At 37.5% G+C, this 16,863-nt stretch overlaps 1 protein-coding gene across 5 annotated transcripts in view; it reads left to right on the top strand.

Annotated features, from left to right (window-relative positions):
• Positions 1-16,863, top strand: part of LOC124213181 (Suppressor of ER stress-induced death) — a 45,187-nt gene that overhangs the window by 24,611 nt on the left and 3,713 nt on the right. For 3 of the 5 annotated variants that reach the window (XM_046614193.2, XM_046614195.2, XM_046614194.2), the window contains exons 2-14: positions 5,970-6,336; positions 7,627-7,940; positions 8,586-8,744; positions 9,479-9,778; positions 12,002-12,185; positions 12,534-12,690; positions 12,774-12,855; positions 13,264-13,447; positions 13,831-14,035; positions 14,401-14,678; positions 14,771-14,970; positions 15,071-15,382; positions 15,470-15,551. In XM_046614193.2, the coding sequence (XP_046470149.1) occupies positions 5,983-6,336; positions 7,627-7,940; positions 8,586-8,744; positions 9,479-9,778; positions 12,002-12,185; positions 12,534-12,690; positions 12,774-12,855; positions 13,264-13,447; positions 13,831-14,035; positions 14,401-14,678; positions 14,771-14,970; positions 15,071-15,382; positions 15,470-15,551 (2,811 nt within the window). In that variant the 5' untranslated portion in view covers positions 5,970-5,982. Of the gene's footprint in view, positions 1-1,685; positions 1,940-3,235; positions 3,362-5,969; positions 6,337-7,626; positions 7,941-8,585; positions 8,745-9,478; positions 9,779-12,001; positions 12,186-12,533; positions 12,691-12,773; positions 12,856-13,263; positions 13,448-13,830; positions 14,036-14,400; positions 14,679-14,770; positions 14,971-15,070; positions 15,383-15,469; positions 15,552-16,863 lie in introns of those variants that run through there. The other 2 variants (XM_046614191.2, XM_046614192.2) reach the window with 2 other exon arrangements.

Here is a 16,863-nt window from a genome sequence, read left to right as displayed (position 1 = left end):
CCATTGGACAGCTGTTGTTCAACCGAGTCTTTTTGTGCTATTTTGATTGGTCAGCTGACGACTTTTCGCGCATAGTTAGAAGTGATGTGTACTACGGTAAGGTGGATCTTATGATGGAATTTTTTTGAAAGGACCCCGCAGAATCTTTTTTGAAAATTGACTGGATTTCCAATATATTACAGTAAAGATCCTCGTGATCAAACGTTCTCGTGGACACAAGTCCCAAAAATCAGTAGTTTCCAAGATATAGGCTTAGGAAGGGGGGTGTATGGATTTTTTGATAAATACGGATTACGCAATTTTTACGAATTACAAAGCTTCAGGGAGGACTTGAAATCAAATATGTCACTTAAAAACTGCACAGCGGATTCGCAGAAACTCCGCAAGTTTTTTGAGTGATTTCTTTGATTTCATGTCCCCTTGAAAGTTTATAATTCATGAAAATCACGAAATCCATAAATATCCAAAAATCTGGACACCTTTTTTCCGAAGCCTGTATCTCGGAAATTACTGATTTTTGGGACTTGTGTCCGTGAGAACTTTTGATCGGGGAGATATGTACTTTGACCGAGACGCCCCCGATTTCGTCCCAAGCGAGTAAATAGAGATTTCCTCAAAAGCACAGGTAGCAAAAGTTTGCGATTTATAATATTCACATTCTTATTCTACTTCCAGTATTTATATATTTGATCGTAGGACTAACTATTTTCAAAAGATCTATAAGTGTAAGAAGTAAATCAGCATTGATACTACTGCTTGTTAAAAATAGCAGCATCGGTAATGGAGGATTTTATGTACATTATCTACTGATATCAAACTCACAAAAAAATTCATATTCTAATTGGGTACAGCTGACATAGAATGCTGTATAGACGATGCTGATGTTTATATGGAATGTTAAAATTAAGGCTCACTGACTTCTCACGGTAACAGATTTTTTGCAAACAATTGATCCTGGGGCGAAATATACACTGAAACATATAGTAAAACGATGCTGAAGTTAGTAACGTTACTGTAACGAAACATCAAGGAAAACTTCATTGTTGTTCAATTTTAGAACGACCTTCAATGAGTTGGCTTTTCAAAATACGAACATGTTTTGTTTATAATAGTTGAGTAAATTTCAGACAATCCTGAAAGTGTGAAGTAACAATTTTCCGTAAACAAGGATCGTTACAATAACGTTACTAACCTCAACCTCATATAGTAAGAAAGTGTGTATTTTTTCACTGGCAAACTTCACAACCCTTCCGCAAGGGTTTAGAGTCGAGATAGAGATCTGTGCTTTGAAGGAAATTTTTATTCGTTCATTTGAAACCAATCTGCGAGGTGGCCGAGTTAAAATTCGGAAAAGTTAAAGAGGGAAACCACCCTATAAATGTACAGGGAGTGCAAAACGCTTTTCCAAAGTAAGGAATTAACGACTCGTGCGATCAATTTTGTCCTTCGCCAAGAAGCCCGACCGGATTCGATGTTTCCAGGAGCTGTGCAACCGCAGCCGGGTTTCGGACGAGTTTTCCCCATAAGTTTCGTACTTGTTTCCTGGCACCGGAAGTTCGAGGAACAGTGGCAACCTTCCCCGTATATCCTTTCTACATCACTATTGGTGCGCAACACGATCGCCGAACGATGATCGTATGGCATATACGGGTCCGATAACTATGAAACCCAAGGCTCGTCACTTCGCTCGTTGCAGTAGTGTCGTGACGCCGGTCGAGAGTAGACCTTCCTGTTCTGGTGCTGATGTCGAGTAGCCGTACAGTAAGGTGGCTACTGCGTACTTTTTAATGTCAGTGTCTCGTTCGGTGGCGCGTTGAAATTGCAACCGACCAGCCTTCCATAGGCGCAGCTATTGCGCACAGCCTGAACGAACAACCGCAGAACTTCAGTCAACTTGTATAAGTACCCAAAGTGCAACGCAGCCACGCTATTATCACTGGTAAACAATATTTCGTAATAAGGAAGGTGCTAACCAATTTATAAATACCTGTCTAAAGTAAGAGTACCAGTTATTGACCCTGTCCAAATTATTCACGTTTTTAGGTTGTATCTGTTTGATCCTTAGTTCTAAAATTACCAAAAAATAAATTTGTAGCGTCTGACCCTCTAGCAATTTGTTTTAGTCATCGAGAAATTCACAATTTGGACCGTCAATTTATAATTTTGGAAAATGACAGGGTCAATAATTCTGTCTAAGCGTGTCGATAATTGGTACACTTACCTTAACCTCGTTATAAAACGATATTTATTTTTATTCGATCAGATCTAGTTTTTGCGCTACAGCTACTACCAGTAAAATTGAATGTTTGTAGTTTTTATTTACCTTTTTTTATTTCGGGAGTTTTGTTATTTAGTAAATGTAGGAGATGGTTATGAATGAGCGCTCATGCTTGTCGTTTTAGTTCAAGAGGTATTTATATAAAACTATGGTAGTACATTTATCGGATCATCCGGGTTTAGCACGAACACGAGAAAAGAGAGGAAAACCTCTCCCTCGCAGACGGTCATATTTATATTAATACTGTAACACTATTATACGGTCGAAATGAAAGAAATTCAGAAATTGACGTTGCGGCCCTAGAGGGGCCCTCCTCGGAGGAACTAAGAATTTTTCCAAAATAAGGTCGATAAAACATTCAACACTATATTCATATAACCTCGTATATGTTTATAAAAAGTGTAATTTGAAAAGATTAAAAGAATCATATTACAATAAAATCATTCGCATCTAAATATTCTAATATCAATTCTATCATACTAAACCTTGTTCCCAACATAATCAGTTGAAACTTTTTATGTTGCATACAGAAAGTGATTTTTTGTAGCCAGTGTTATGTGCAAATTTTCGCATCGAACATGTAACAGTTACCCAGATTGAAAACAGAAGGCAAGAGAGAAATTAAGAATTTCGAAGCGCAGTGCGTCGATGTTTAGATTTCTCTTTTCTATGGCGTTGGCAAACTAGTTGGTAAGACCTGTTCGATTCAGTCGTTGATGTCCATCCATTCCGTGCCCGATAAACCCTCATTGTATCGACACAATATACGCCTGGGATGAGAAGAGAATTGCGAATGGATCACGGCGAATGCTTAAGCGTCAATCCTATATTGAATAGTATTCTGTTTCTCTCACGTGACTATAATAATTGAGGGTCACCTTTAATCTCCTGCACAGATGGCACGTGTACCTTATACCAAAGCCAGAGGACAGGACACGTTTGTTTACTCGCATCGCGAGCACAAGGTCAAGAAACTCCCAGTCTAAGTACTGCAGTGAAACCGCGTTGGCTGTGTTTTGGTGATTCCGAGTATCGCTAATAGTTATTCTTCGGACGCTGCAGGGCACGCGCAACGGGTGAAAGGTGCTTAATGTTGTTCAGAATTTTACTAATATCTAGGCGAAGAGTTGAATGCTGATTAAGCAGACGCTTTACTCTGTGAATAATAAACGGTTTAAATCTCTCTAGAACGCCGAGGCGCCTACGGCTTACCTGTTAATATACGTATATTGTAGTGGTACTTTTCCTTGCGAACTTTCCAAAAGGCCACGCCTTGTATAATGATTTTTGCGCATCGTTAATAATCGGCTCAGGTTAGAATCGATTTTATAAATTATACGGTACGAATTAGGCAGGCGCCAGAAGTTACAGGTCATAAATTGTGTAAATACCAATAATTGCTACAACAAATCCTAGAGCGAGTGTTGAGACGCGTGATGAATTTCCGTGTCACTTTCGAATCCTTGTAATGAAAGTGACAATAACTTGCCAATTTTCCATATGCCTGCGTGTTTGTGGAGGGGCTCAGAATTTCTTCCAGGTCTTTACTTTCTTCCACTCGATCTCACCTGTGCAAAGATACTTCGTTCATGGTATACCCTGCTTCAACAAATATTGATCTCAGTCAAATAACAATCGTTTCATTATTTTTCGGTGAAATATTAAAATGTCGGTGTATGTAGCCCTCGATTCGCATAAAATTGCAAATATTAGATTTGGAAAAAATTCCAAGTTGAGAACAAGCGGCTGGTATGAAAAATATATCAATGTAAATATTCTTTAATAATAATACTGATTATGAATGCAACCTCTCGGCCAATACACTCGGTCCACTTTGATAATAAATGAATGCAGCAATAAATATCAATTCGCGGGTATCTTAGTTTTGGATTTCATTTCATTTATTCGCATGGATGAAATTTTGCCTCCGAATAATTTGAACCTTCTCTATAGCTAACTATGTATTGGGTCTATCGGTAACGTTGGCAGCAATATTCGTTTGAATCACAAGAAAAGAAAATTTGTCCTGACCAACTAGTTGCTAACAATTACACTTTATCATTGAAGCAGCGGATATATTTCTGCGCAGCTGATGTTTTGTCGATCTTAACCTTCGGAGTACCTATAGTAGGGTCTCTGACAGATCCTGTCCTCAAGTTTTACTATTTGAGAATACCTAACTAAATTTCTAGCCAAAAATATGAAGAATTAAGAAAACACAATTTTTTTTTTTGACACAATTTCCTTTTTTTTTGTATCTAAATTTTTTCGGGAATTTCTGTCGATCTTTTAATATTTCTCACAAGGTATTTAAACTACAGGTATTGATTTTAGAATGTTTGAGAATATCCGAAATTTTTTTTCAAGTTAATCGGACAAATAGATTTGAAATGGTGGATCGTAAAAAAGTGATTAGAACGTAAAGATTAATTAGTATATATTTTAACATCACATGACTCCACACCTCATGTGATATGAAATGGAACGCAATAAGGATATTATGAATCTCACTTTGTCTCATTGTCAAAGTTGAAAAATTGTAATTACGTAGGTTATTGAGGTTGATCAACAACGAGTACCACATATATTGCATTAAGAAGTTTTATCAGGACGATAAATCGATCTCAAATAAACAAATAAAAACAGCAGTATACATATTATACGTGCGGAAGTCCATATCAACTAGACAAACGTCACTTTTTGATTTCGACTAATTTTTTATTCCATCAACAGACAAACATTAAACTACATATTGTTTTAAATTTCTATCTCGTACAGTTTCTGAGGTACAAAGTTTTGCATTTCATCAATTTTTACTGCAAAGAATATTTTCAATTATATATAACTTCTGAACGCCAGATTGAATCCTATTAATTTGGAAACTGAAATTGTTCGTGTTGAAATGCACACTTCAAAAACATACACCAAAAATGCGCAGCATGTTTAGAACTACAGTGTAATACCTTAAAATTGAGAAAATTTCTAATAGCACATTATTAATTTTATTGAAAACCAATTTCAAAAATTTCTTGCCATAAAAACGAGCAGTAACCCTTTATGGTCACACGTTCTGGCTGTAACACGCTGGCCACAAGGAAACACAATGTCTCAAAAAAATTCAAGCCATTGGATTGAACATTCTAGAATGTGAAATTAACCGTATTGTATTTTAATCAAATTCCCAAACAGCGAAAAAAAATCAACCTAGCCTTACCGACCGAGCACTCCACCTTTTTCTTCCTATATTAAGTAAACAAACGAGCGAAAAGAATTCAAATTTCTAGTAGAATCCAGGAAAATTACTCATATCCCGAGGATCGTCCAACAAATGTGTGGTTTTTCCACACAAGATACTATTACCATATTTACCGCGTTTCAGAAGTCACAAAGTGCATAGCTGAGACACTGCGCAATTCCAGAAAAAATTAGAAGCAATATGAGCCATCGTGAGACTGTTTTCATTCAATATTAAGCTCGCTAGACGAGAAGAAGAAATCACGATAATTTCGTAAATGAAAAATGCTCTCACGATCAGCTGGGCGCATAGCCAAACGTTTCTTGGCTTGTTTATTTTTAATATAGGATGAAAAAGGTTGAGTTTGCTAGGTCGGTAAACGTACGAGTACTGCATAACCTTAATTTGTATTGTTGTATAATATACGAATCAAACTTCTTCCTTGTCAAATGACAGGTAGGCGCATGATATGACACAGTCTCGCGAGGTACTGGCAATGATGGATGCCCACACGACGACATTCGGACGTAAACGCGGCTGCACGATTTCCCGTTGCGGCGCCTTCTTGCTTGGGACGTTATTCCTCCTGTCCCTCGTAATCACGGCCCTCTTGGTCTACCATTTTGCACCGTGTACGGATGGCGCTTTAGGGCGGCAACACGACGCAAGCGACTCTGGACTCTTCGCTGGCAGAGGATTCCTGGGAGCAAATTCTGTGTCGACGAAGCTCGACGTCAGGCTGCCGAGATCCGTCGTCCCAGTTTTCTACCGATTGGAACTAACTCCCTTCATTTGGGAGGGAAATTTCACCTTCAATGGAGAGGTGAGAAAGCAATCGTTTTCACAACTAAAACGTAGAATAGGCGATTTTGGCCGTCTGTTGAAAATGAACAAAACACGCCATTTTTCAATGAATGACGCGTGCGTTGGGAAATGGTAAACTATTTCTTCACTAGTGTTTTTAGCAACACTGTGCATAAAGTTCGATTTTACGCACTGTTATTAGTGCGTAAAATGACACTCTCGTACGAGTGTACTTCGATAAACCATTGCTCGTGGAATGAATGTGAGGAATTGGAAAAATTTCCCATCGAGTTAATTTCAAATTCCTGCATCGTTTTTTTTTTCGAAAATCAAGGCAACTGATCATAACTACTCGCATGAGTGTTGTTGACGATGAGATATGGATCATCGAAGGATATGAGGTATTAGAAGGATGAATTGAGCCATCGGTGGGGAAACAAAACTCGATTGAGAAATAAATCGATTTGTGACTATATTGGATTTTTGCAAGTAATCGTACTGGTCCTTTCGAGACGATTTGCCCTAGAAAATTTCGAAAATTAGATTAATTCGACTTTTGACTCTTCGGACACAACGATCTTTCGAAATTCCGAATATGAGTTGGTTGAAATTCCGAATTTAAAAAGTTCCGAAGGTTCCAGATTTCGAATTATTTGGCGGTGAAACTTGGAGTAAATAAAATACGAAATAATAAAGTTTCGAATGATCGGAAACCCCCGACGGCTCAAAGATTCCGAAAATACAAGTCACGCAGAGCAAAGTTCCGATAAAGCAAAATTCGGAAAAATAAAATATACTCATGCAGCTTCGAGTTTAATCAATGAGTGGGTGTCAAAATCGATAATCAAAATGACCAGGATTCCGAACGTAAAAATATCGAAAATCCAAGAAAAAAAGAAAGATTGAAGCGTTGAAATTTCACAGAGCTAGAAATTCAGAGAACTGAAAATCTTCTATCGCTCAGAATTTTGGTGTTTCAAATTTTTTAATTTTCTTACTTCCACCCTTTCGGAACTTTGACTTGTCAAAGTTGCCGTTTCGCCATTTTGCCTTTTGGAAATTTGCACTTTGGGAACTTTAAGCGACGGGTTTCGGACCATTCCGAATTTTGATGTTGCGTCAGCGTTTGGTTTCTTTACTATAAATTTCCCCACCAAAAAATTCGGAATCTGGACTTTCGAAACTTTTTAAATTCGGTATTTCAACCCCGTCCCCTGAAAATTGGTAATTTTGATTCACTGCGTCAGCTAGTAACTCGTCCCAAGTTCACGGCCATGGATAATTCATTTAGCGCTTTAACGAACCGTAGGTGAAAATCGTTGTCAACGTGACCAAGGACACGAGGAATATCACACTTCACGCCGTTGACATGAAGATCGACGAGGCAGCAACGACGGTGCAGATGCACCCACCCGACAATAATGGAACGATACGAAATAGAATGGAGGACGTTGGAATTGACAAGCAAACTAACGACACGCTGAGGCAATTCCACGTCATACACACAGCAGGCATGCTGAAAGCTGGCAAACAATACACAGTGTATATCAAGTATGTCGGGTACCTCAACGACTATCTCCAAGGATTCTATCGGAGTTCCTACACCGTTGGAAATCAAACCAGGTGAGCGTGCCTGGATAATATTTGAAAACGTTTCATTTTCACATGAATTTCTTATTTCAAGTACATTTGACCACGCATTTTCTTCTCTCTATTTGAAATTGAAGTATGAATGCATTTAGCCGTTCGACAAATACATACCTCTGTTGAAATAGATTTTATACTTTTCCCAAAATATTGTGGTTAAGGTCATGTAGTACTTCTCATATCTCGAACGTCTTACAGTATAGAAGAACGTCGTGTAGAATACGCCAGTCTCGAATAACGTTACGTGCAATATATTTTTCTGCAAAGTGGTTTGACGCGAATCGAAATGAGGTTAAAAGCTGTTACCTTCTCGAGAAGGATTTGTTCAATTTACTAAATACGGCAATCTAATGTGGCGAAAAAATCCAATGTCATATTATTGGATTCAACAAAAAAAAAGGGATCAGAGCAATAATTTCAGTTCTTGAGTGAATACACATTTATTTGAATCGACAAAACATTTCTGTCGCCATATTTGACTGACATATTTTGTCGATACAGGAAATTTTTTTTTTTAGTGTCTTCATTGTGTGAACCCCGATTGCTGAATGCTACGATTTTTTTTAATACTGCAGTAGCTACACAAATGGTGAATAAAATTTAATTATTGGAAAACTTTAGGTGGATCGCCACTACACAGTTCCAGCCTACGGATGCTCGACGTGCATTCCCTTGCTTCGATGAGCCCGCGCTGAAGGCAGAGTTTGAAATTCACATTGCTCGTCCGAAGAACATGACTTCTATCTCCAATATGAATGGTACCGTTGACACTACGCCAATGTGAGTAATCGACATACGAATATTGGAGTATGTAAATATCAAACTACACAGCATGAAATGGTCAAGAGAAACAGTTCTGAACTATTACAGTATATTTTGTAACATGGAAGCAAACTCATAGGAGTCATAGGTGAGCCAAAGATGAATATTGCAAATACGTGAGGCGAAAAGACCGTTGCCTCCTTCTTGCACACGGTTCTTTGCGTAAAAAGAATATGTTACGCGCTTTTTCACAAACAACGAAATTGAGGTTAGGGTCGCGTATTATCAGATTTGTTCGCGACTGCGCATGCGCGCAGTACATGAAAGACCACTTTTAACCCCTAGAACTTGAAAGTCGTCTTTTCAGTACTCCGCGCATGCGCGTTCGCAGGCTTGCTAACATGCTCGCGTTATATAAAATTTTTTTATAAATTAGACCGAGTCATATGTGTAAACTTGAACTTGTTTTCGTATTCATGATTACTAGCATTTTCCAATAAGAATTTTCAAAAATTGTATGAAGATATGTATTTTGATATTCGTAACTGGCAACTGGCAATTCTCCGCCAGATATTAAGTTTCTACTAGTCACCGTACTTTCGTAAATCCCAGATTATGTGACGTTCTCGGTGAAAATTGAATGACAACTTTGAATAAAGAAACCTACGGCCCGTCAACTGATTCTATCACAAATGCTGATAATCATAGCCGAATCCAACATAAGACAAGCCTTTTTTTCAATTATTCTACAGAGTCGGCTTACCCTCGTATGAATGGGATCGGTATGAACGATCTGTGCCCATGTCCACGTATCTAGTGGCATTTGTTGTGTCAGATTTCGCGACCCAAAGATCGGATGACGGCAAGGTCGGCGTTTGGGTTCGTAGCGAGGCCCTTGATCAGGCCAATTACAGTCTGAAAATCGCGCCGCAAATATTAAAATACTTCGAAAATTACTTCGCAATTGATTTCCCACTGCCGAAAATGGACATGGTGGCTTTACCCGATTTCTCGGCCGGTGCGATGGAAAACTGGGGACTTATTACATACAGGTAAGTAAAAACTGTATAGATACTACTGCTCGGCTGAAAACTTCCAACAGACTGGAAAAGATTTTTCATTGTTCCAGTTTTCTACTACCCGAAATCTTGCATGCAATTTTGTATTATCGTTGGACAAAAATTACTATTACTATTCCGATAAGCCGCTCTGGTATTAAGAAATGTTTAAAAATAACTTGACATCCATAATTCATTTCATCATTTGGAATCTCATGTTCAGTTTGCAACCGTAACCCCAGTAACAAAGAAAAATTTAATCTTCGTGTTTTTTTTTTTACACACTAATTTGGCCTTGTGAGAGAGTACAACTATTTCTAAGGTTTGCCCCCTAGATGTGAGAAATGCAACCCGTAAGGTAAAAAACGCGGTCGCATAATGATGCTTACTGATCCATCTCCTCTCTTGCCCTGGATAAGCCAAAAAGACTTCTGGGTTCATACCCTATCGGATATGGCGGGTGCCGGCAGTAATTATTATTATTATGTTATCTGTTGATAGCGAATGATATTCATTTTGATTGAGTTTATCCAAAGTCTCAAACTTAGAGTGTCATCATCTTTCGGTTTAACAAAACATCATGGAGAGTATAATGAAAATCTTAATCACGAAGTTTCATCACCTCAGGTTTTCATGTCAATGAGGTTGAAGATAGTAACGTTATTGTAATGATTAACGTTTCGAAAAATCGTCATTTAACAATTGCCGGAATGTCTGAAATACAGTAAATCATAATCAAAATAATAATTTTTCTTCCGGATGTTTCGTTATGTTAACGCTACTAACTTCAACCTCATTCATGTAAACACATCTATCTATGCAATCAGAGTGATTCAGGAAAAAAAAATTTGGGATCTTCCACCGTAGCACTCTATAAAAAGTTTGCTTGGGTTAAAAGAAAGATTCTGTCTAAAGATGAGCGTTCTACGTTACGTGGAAGAACGCGGTTTTTTGATTTTTCACCTTTTAAAATATTTTGGAATATATGAAGAAACACTAGTGTGGTCGTTAAAAATTAAAATCTTTGCGGCGCCCGAAAAAATCCTTCCTTCTGATGAGAAACTACGGGGAAAATTTTGCTTTTGCGATTTAAACAAAAATAACACGTGCCGACGGCCAATTGAAGTTAATTTTTCGATAAAATTATGGTTTTTTTTTTTAATTTGTCTCAGTAGTTAAGTTTGGGTAAAAATCATCAAAAACGGCTTGTAGAAAATTAAATTCTCTACAAAATTTTTTTTTTATCACCATATTTAGAGCTAAACAGCTAAAACAGAATTTTTAGCTCTAAATATGGTGATAAAAAAAAAATTTTGTAGAGAATTTAATTTTCTACAAGCCGTTTTTGATGATTTTTACCCAAACTTAACTACTGAGACAAATTAAAAAAAAAGCCATAATTTTATCGAAAAATTAACTTCAATTGGCCGTCGGCACGTGTTATTTTTGTTTAAATCGCAAAAGCAAATTTTCCCCGTAGTTTCTCATCAGAAGGAAGGATTTTTTCGGGCGCCGCAAAGATTTTAATTTTTAACGACCACACTAAGAAACACGTTGTAGCACTTCAATTATTATTTCTTCCCTGTAATTTATATTCAACCCAAAGATCATGATCCATAATATGACAATATATCGAACAGGAATCTTATTTTCCTGAATTAAAGCTACATAATAAATTATAATTATTTCATGAAATTGAATGAATAATGAAAAAGTCGTCAGATACGCTCCTAAAATATCAACTGGAGACTGAATATTACATGTGTGGGTGTTCTTGGTGACGTAAATTGGTATTGTGATAGATTTAAGCAATAAAAAAAATTCGTTAAAAAAAAAGGTGAAAATTCAAATGAGTGCGACCTTCTGCGTAACGTAAAACGCTCATCTTTTCACACTGTTTCATTCTACGTAAACAAACTTTTAAGGGGATGCCACAGTGGAAAATCGCAGATATCTTTTTTCTGCTACACCCTAATACATATATAGGTATTAGGGGTGTGCGGGTACCCGAAAGCACGGGTCCTCGAACTCGGGTTCGGGTCGGGTTTGCATTGGGTTGGGTTTTTTTGCAATACCGAAATCTTTGAGTAATCGAAATTTTCGGGAACCTGACCCGAAAGTAATCCATTCCCCCCAGACCCAGAGAATTTCAGTACCCGCACACTCTTAATTGGTATATTATATATATATAAATATCAACTGTCAATAAATTTAAAGAGAGACCGCAATGCTGTACCAAGAAGGCGTATCCACAAACAGTAATAAGCAACGCGTGGCAACAGTCGTGGCGCACGAACTTGCCCACCAATGGTTCGGCAATTTGGTAACGCCGAGTTGGTGGACGGATCTTTGGTTAAACGAAGGTTTCGCAAGCTACGTCGAATACATCGGCATGAATGCCGTAAGTGTAAATCTACATATACTTATGCTTACTTTACATAATTTTACTGCTTTATCTCTCAAAGTAAATTTCTCGGATATTATTTCGCGGTGTTGATGCCAAATGGACATATACGCCATTTTGGCTTTAAAATTTTATTTTCAATATTCAGCTTAAAAATAAGTCTATAGGACGATTGGCAATGAAAAAAAGAATATGCACCTTTTTGGCTTTAGATAGCTCTTTAAAGCCAAAAGGGTGTAAATTAAGTATAAGCCCTTTTGGCATTAACAACGCGATTTGAGCTCGTGTGGTACCCCTTTAAACAATTATTATCACAACTCGAGTATGCAAATATTCAACGTTAAGGTTGAGCCATCCTGGAAAGTCCTGGAACAGTTCGTGGTTCACGAGCTGCAGAACGTGTTCGCATTGGACGCCCTGGCATCATCGCATCCAATATCTGTCGAGGTTGGCCACCCGGATGAGATCAGCGAAATATTTGACAGAATTTCATACGGAAAAGGTAAGTTGGTTACAGTGACTCCATACAGCGACAGACGTATACTTTTTTCATGTACAAACATTGATAATTTTTCTGTCTTTCAGGTGCTTCGATAATTCGCATGATGGATCATTTCATCACTACTAATGTTTTCAAAAGAGGACTGAGTAATTATTTGAGAGAAAGGTGAGTCAATATTGTACGTATACGATAAACATCGAGAATTATCTTTAGTATAAGGGCTCGATCTTGTCGCTGCGCGCGCTTTACTATGTGAGATACGGAGAAGCAACATACAAGAATCATATATCGAAAAACATAGTTGATGACATATAATACACGTAATATGAAGTAATACATTAAGCACCAGATTATCATTTTGTATTTGGATGTTGTCAAATAGCACTCGGTTCCTATCGCGAGGTACATACCCGAAAGAGTGCAATTCAATTGCGAGAGACGAAAGCCATCCGGTGATATTTACAATATTAGTATAGAGATTATGTTTGTATGTAATATACCTGCTACTACTCTTTGTTCAACCTTCTTCATACATGCATTATTAATATAAGTTCGTTGCACGATTTTTTCAAGAGCTTACCAAAGCGCCGAACAAAACGATCTCTGGGACGCACTTACGAAACAAGCGCACAAAGATGGAGTATTGGATAAAAGTATAACAATCAATGAAATTATGGACACGTGGACACTTCAAACTGGCTTCCCAGTAATCACAGTTAATCGAGATTACAATAGGGGAAGTGCAACATTAACGCAGGTAATGGCGAGATAAAGGAGTTGTTAGAGTTCCATTTAACGCCTGCATACCACGAGGATCTCTTTAAGTGGGCCTTTCAAACTATACTCGACAACATAAGTCCTAATTATATTACCCATCGCTGTAACGATGACTGAAGTAATGTGTAAAAACCGCCACTTGTAGATCGATTTACCTAAATGCATCCACCATTTCATTCAATACGATTTTTTACGGTGTTGTATTCAGGGAGTAAGACAGAATTCCGATGTTGGAATAAACAATTTTTTTATGCTGCCTTGTTTAACCACGAATAACAAGATTGTACCATGAACTATGCACGTTATAACGATAACAGAATATAAACTTGAAGAGTGATCAGTGTTTCCAATTACCATTTTCAGGAACGATTTCTACTTCAAACTAGTACAACAGAAGTATCAGATGACAAACCTTTATGGTGGATACCTATTACTTACACCTCACAGAACGTGCTCAACTTTAATGAAACAACACCATCGCGCTGGATGCAGGCTGAACCAACAATTACTCTGTCAAACTTGAACACAGCAGCCAACGAATGGGTGATTTTCAATGTCCAAGAAACTGGTAATTAATTCGTAAAGTTAACAGATTGCATATCACGTTGCTGTTCCATCTAACGTTACCACTTGGGACTTGAGCTGTTCAGCCTAGTTACGTCTAAAGTATAGGGCATTTCTTAGCTTGATCCGTCTTATAAGTGTACTGTCATTACGCGTACTTCAGACGTATTAGTTACGTGGAGTACGAAAAAATTACCAAGTCAGAAACAAATACAGTCACGAGTCCCCCTGTAATAGGTTTTCGATGTTGACACTTTAATGTATTCGGTAGAAACAAAGGGTGCACCCGCATTACCGGATGAGAATTATACTGAAATAGCTGACAAATCGACGGGCGGAATATAACAATTTGTTGTTTAAACTTTTCAGGATATTACCGAGTTAATTACGATGAGCAAAATTGGCGCCTGATAATCCAAGAGTTGAACAAAGCCTCTTTCAAAAGTATATCTACCATCAACCGAGCACAATTACTAGACGATGCTCTGAACCTGGCACGAGCTGGTAGACTCGACTATGCGACAGCTTTGGACGTAACGTCCTACCTCGCGCACGAAACTGAATACCTTCCATGGAAAGCTGCTTTCACCGCTATGGGTTATCTGGATAGAATGCTTGTCAAGACTGAAGGATATGACAGATTTAGGGTAAAGTTTATAGGACGGTTTGCCAATGGACCTCTATGTCTGCTTTGCAATCGCGGGCAGGCTGCTGTCATTGATACAGTCAATATTTTCAGATCTTCGCACTCAAGCTGCTAGATAATATCTACAAGCAGACCGGCTTCAAAGATATTCATGGAGATCCACAACTGACCGTTTTCACTCGAATTGACGTCCTGAGTTGGGCTTGCAGCTTGGGACACAAGGACTGTGTACAAAACGCGGTAACGCAGTTCCACAATTGGCAGATTACGCCAAATCCAGACAATAATAACCCGTGAGTATTAGCTAACTTTCGTATATCGACGATCATTACTTGTAGGCGTTTTATTGAATAATGATGCTAACATCTGAAAAATCTGTATAAAATTGTGCAGCATATCGCCTAATTTGAAAAGCGTCGTTTACTGCACTGCCATTCGAGTTGGCGGCCAAGCCGAATGGGATTTCGCTTGGGAACGCTATCAGAAAACAAACGTTGGATCCGAAAAAGATCTGCTGCTTCACGCCCTTGGATGTACCAGGGAAACCTGGATCCTGAGCAGGTATTTGAATTGGGCTGTGACGGAGAATTCTGGTATCAGAAAACAGGATGCCGGTAGAGTGTTTGGCTCCGTTGCCAACAACGTTATTGGTCAACCGTTGGCCTTCAACTACTTAAGAAACCAATGGAAGCGCATAAAGACATAGTAAGTGGAATTTTGCATAATTACACTAGGTAATGTCGCGTATAAAGGACTGTACAACTTTAAAATGATATTCTTATCAATTCATAGTTTCGGAACTTCACTTCTGACGATCAACAATATCATCAAGTCAACGACGAAGAAGATGAACACAGCATATGAACTGAAGGCAGTGAGTATATTTTCCTAGCTGTTTTACAAATCCATGCAAAACGCATATTGTATTTTCGTTGAATCAGTGATATAGAAACTCATGTGTTGCAAAAATAGTACATTATGCAAGAAGGGAATATAGTCGAAGAGAGAGCAGTAATCACCCAAGAGAATAATCGGCTTTATTCCCGTTGTTGCATATATAATTTTTATCCCCGATCTAACCTTGACCCCTTTATTAACTTGAACAGTGGTTATTAGTTTGCATTTTTGCCCTCAAATGAATGGGAAATAACAAAAAAAAAAAAATAATATAACACAGATGTTTATTCCCAACTTAACTGTAATGGCCACTTCATCGATATGAAAAGCGGGATAAAAGTAGCATATTATTCTCTATGTTAACCTCACGAGGGTAAAACCGCGGACCCTACAAACTATGTAACTAGCGATATTACGGATTATCAATAAGATGTTTGACGTTTTCGTGGTTATTCATCCCTCGAATTCTCCTTAAATTCTAATTTTTTTTTTTAATTATTTTCTGTCGATGTTTTTACCATTTGATTAATATAGGAATTCCACTGAAACTCGGTAAAATTGCCAAAAAAAATAGATTTTATCACTAAAATTATCAACATAACTAAAAGTGATAAATCTAAGCCGCCCTCTTGCGATTTGGAGATGTGAAATTTGGTCTCTTTTTAGTAAGAAAATCTATGTTATGGTAATTTTTTAAACAAATTTTAGTGGAGTCTATCTTTAAGAAGATGAGTCAAAAACAGATACTATTATTAATTTTATGACAAGATTTAAGTATTCATCAAGTTCAGATATTCGTGAGCTCTAACTTAGAAATTTCTTTATATTTGAAAATCACTTATTGAAACCTTATTCCCTTGAAAATTCGAAAATGCTTAAATTACCAACAAAGGCTCCGATGTCGATACTTCGTTTCAAAATGATTCAAGGTCAAAGCAATTAATTCGAGTTGAATTTACAATGATTCACTTTATTGAGAAGGCGATGTCCTAGAAAGTTACTGTAATAGATTTTTTATTTTTTGAGGGCCCTTTTAATTCCAATTTTTAATCATAATCATTATCGGTACAATACTGTAAAACTAAACATTTAACGATAAAAACTGTCAGAGGGATTGGAGAAAATAATCCGTTGAATAAAATGACCCGTCGCAAATCGAACGAATCTTGTAATATGTTAATGTTTCATCATTTTATGAAGCGATTTAAAATTGAACATTGACATCGAAACTTCCGTTTATAATTCCGGTATTTTTTATTTTCGTATTCTCAGGGAAGACATTTTGCCTC

Source organism: Neodiprion pinetum, chromosome 2 (genome assembly GCF_021155775.2).
Source record: "Neodiprion pinetum isolate iyNeoPine1 chromosome 2, iyNeoPine1.2, whole genome shotgun sequence".
In the NCBI taxonomy this organism is placed as follows: domain Eukaryota; kingdom Metazoa; phylum Arthropoda; class Insecta; order Hymenoptera; family Diprionidae; genus Neodiprion; species Neodiprion pinetum.
Note: the sequence above shows the minus strand (reverse complement) of the source record. Positions and strands in the feature narration are given on the sequence as shown.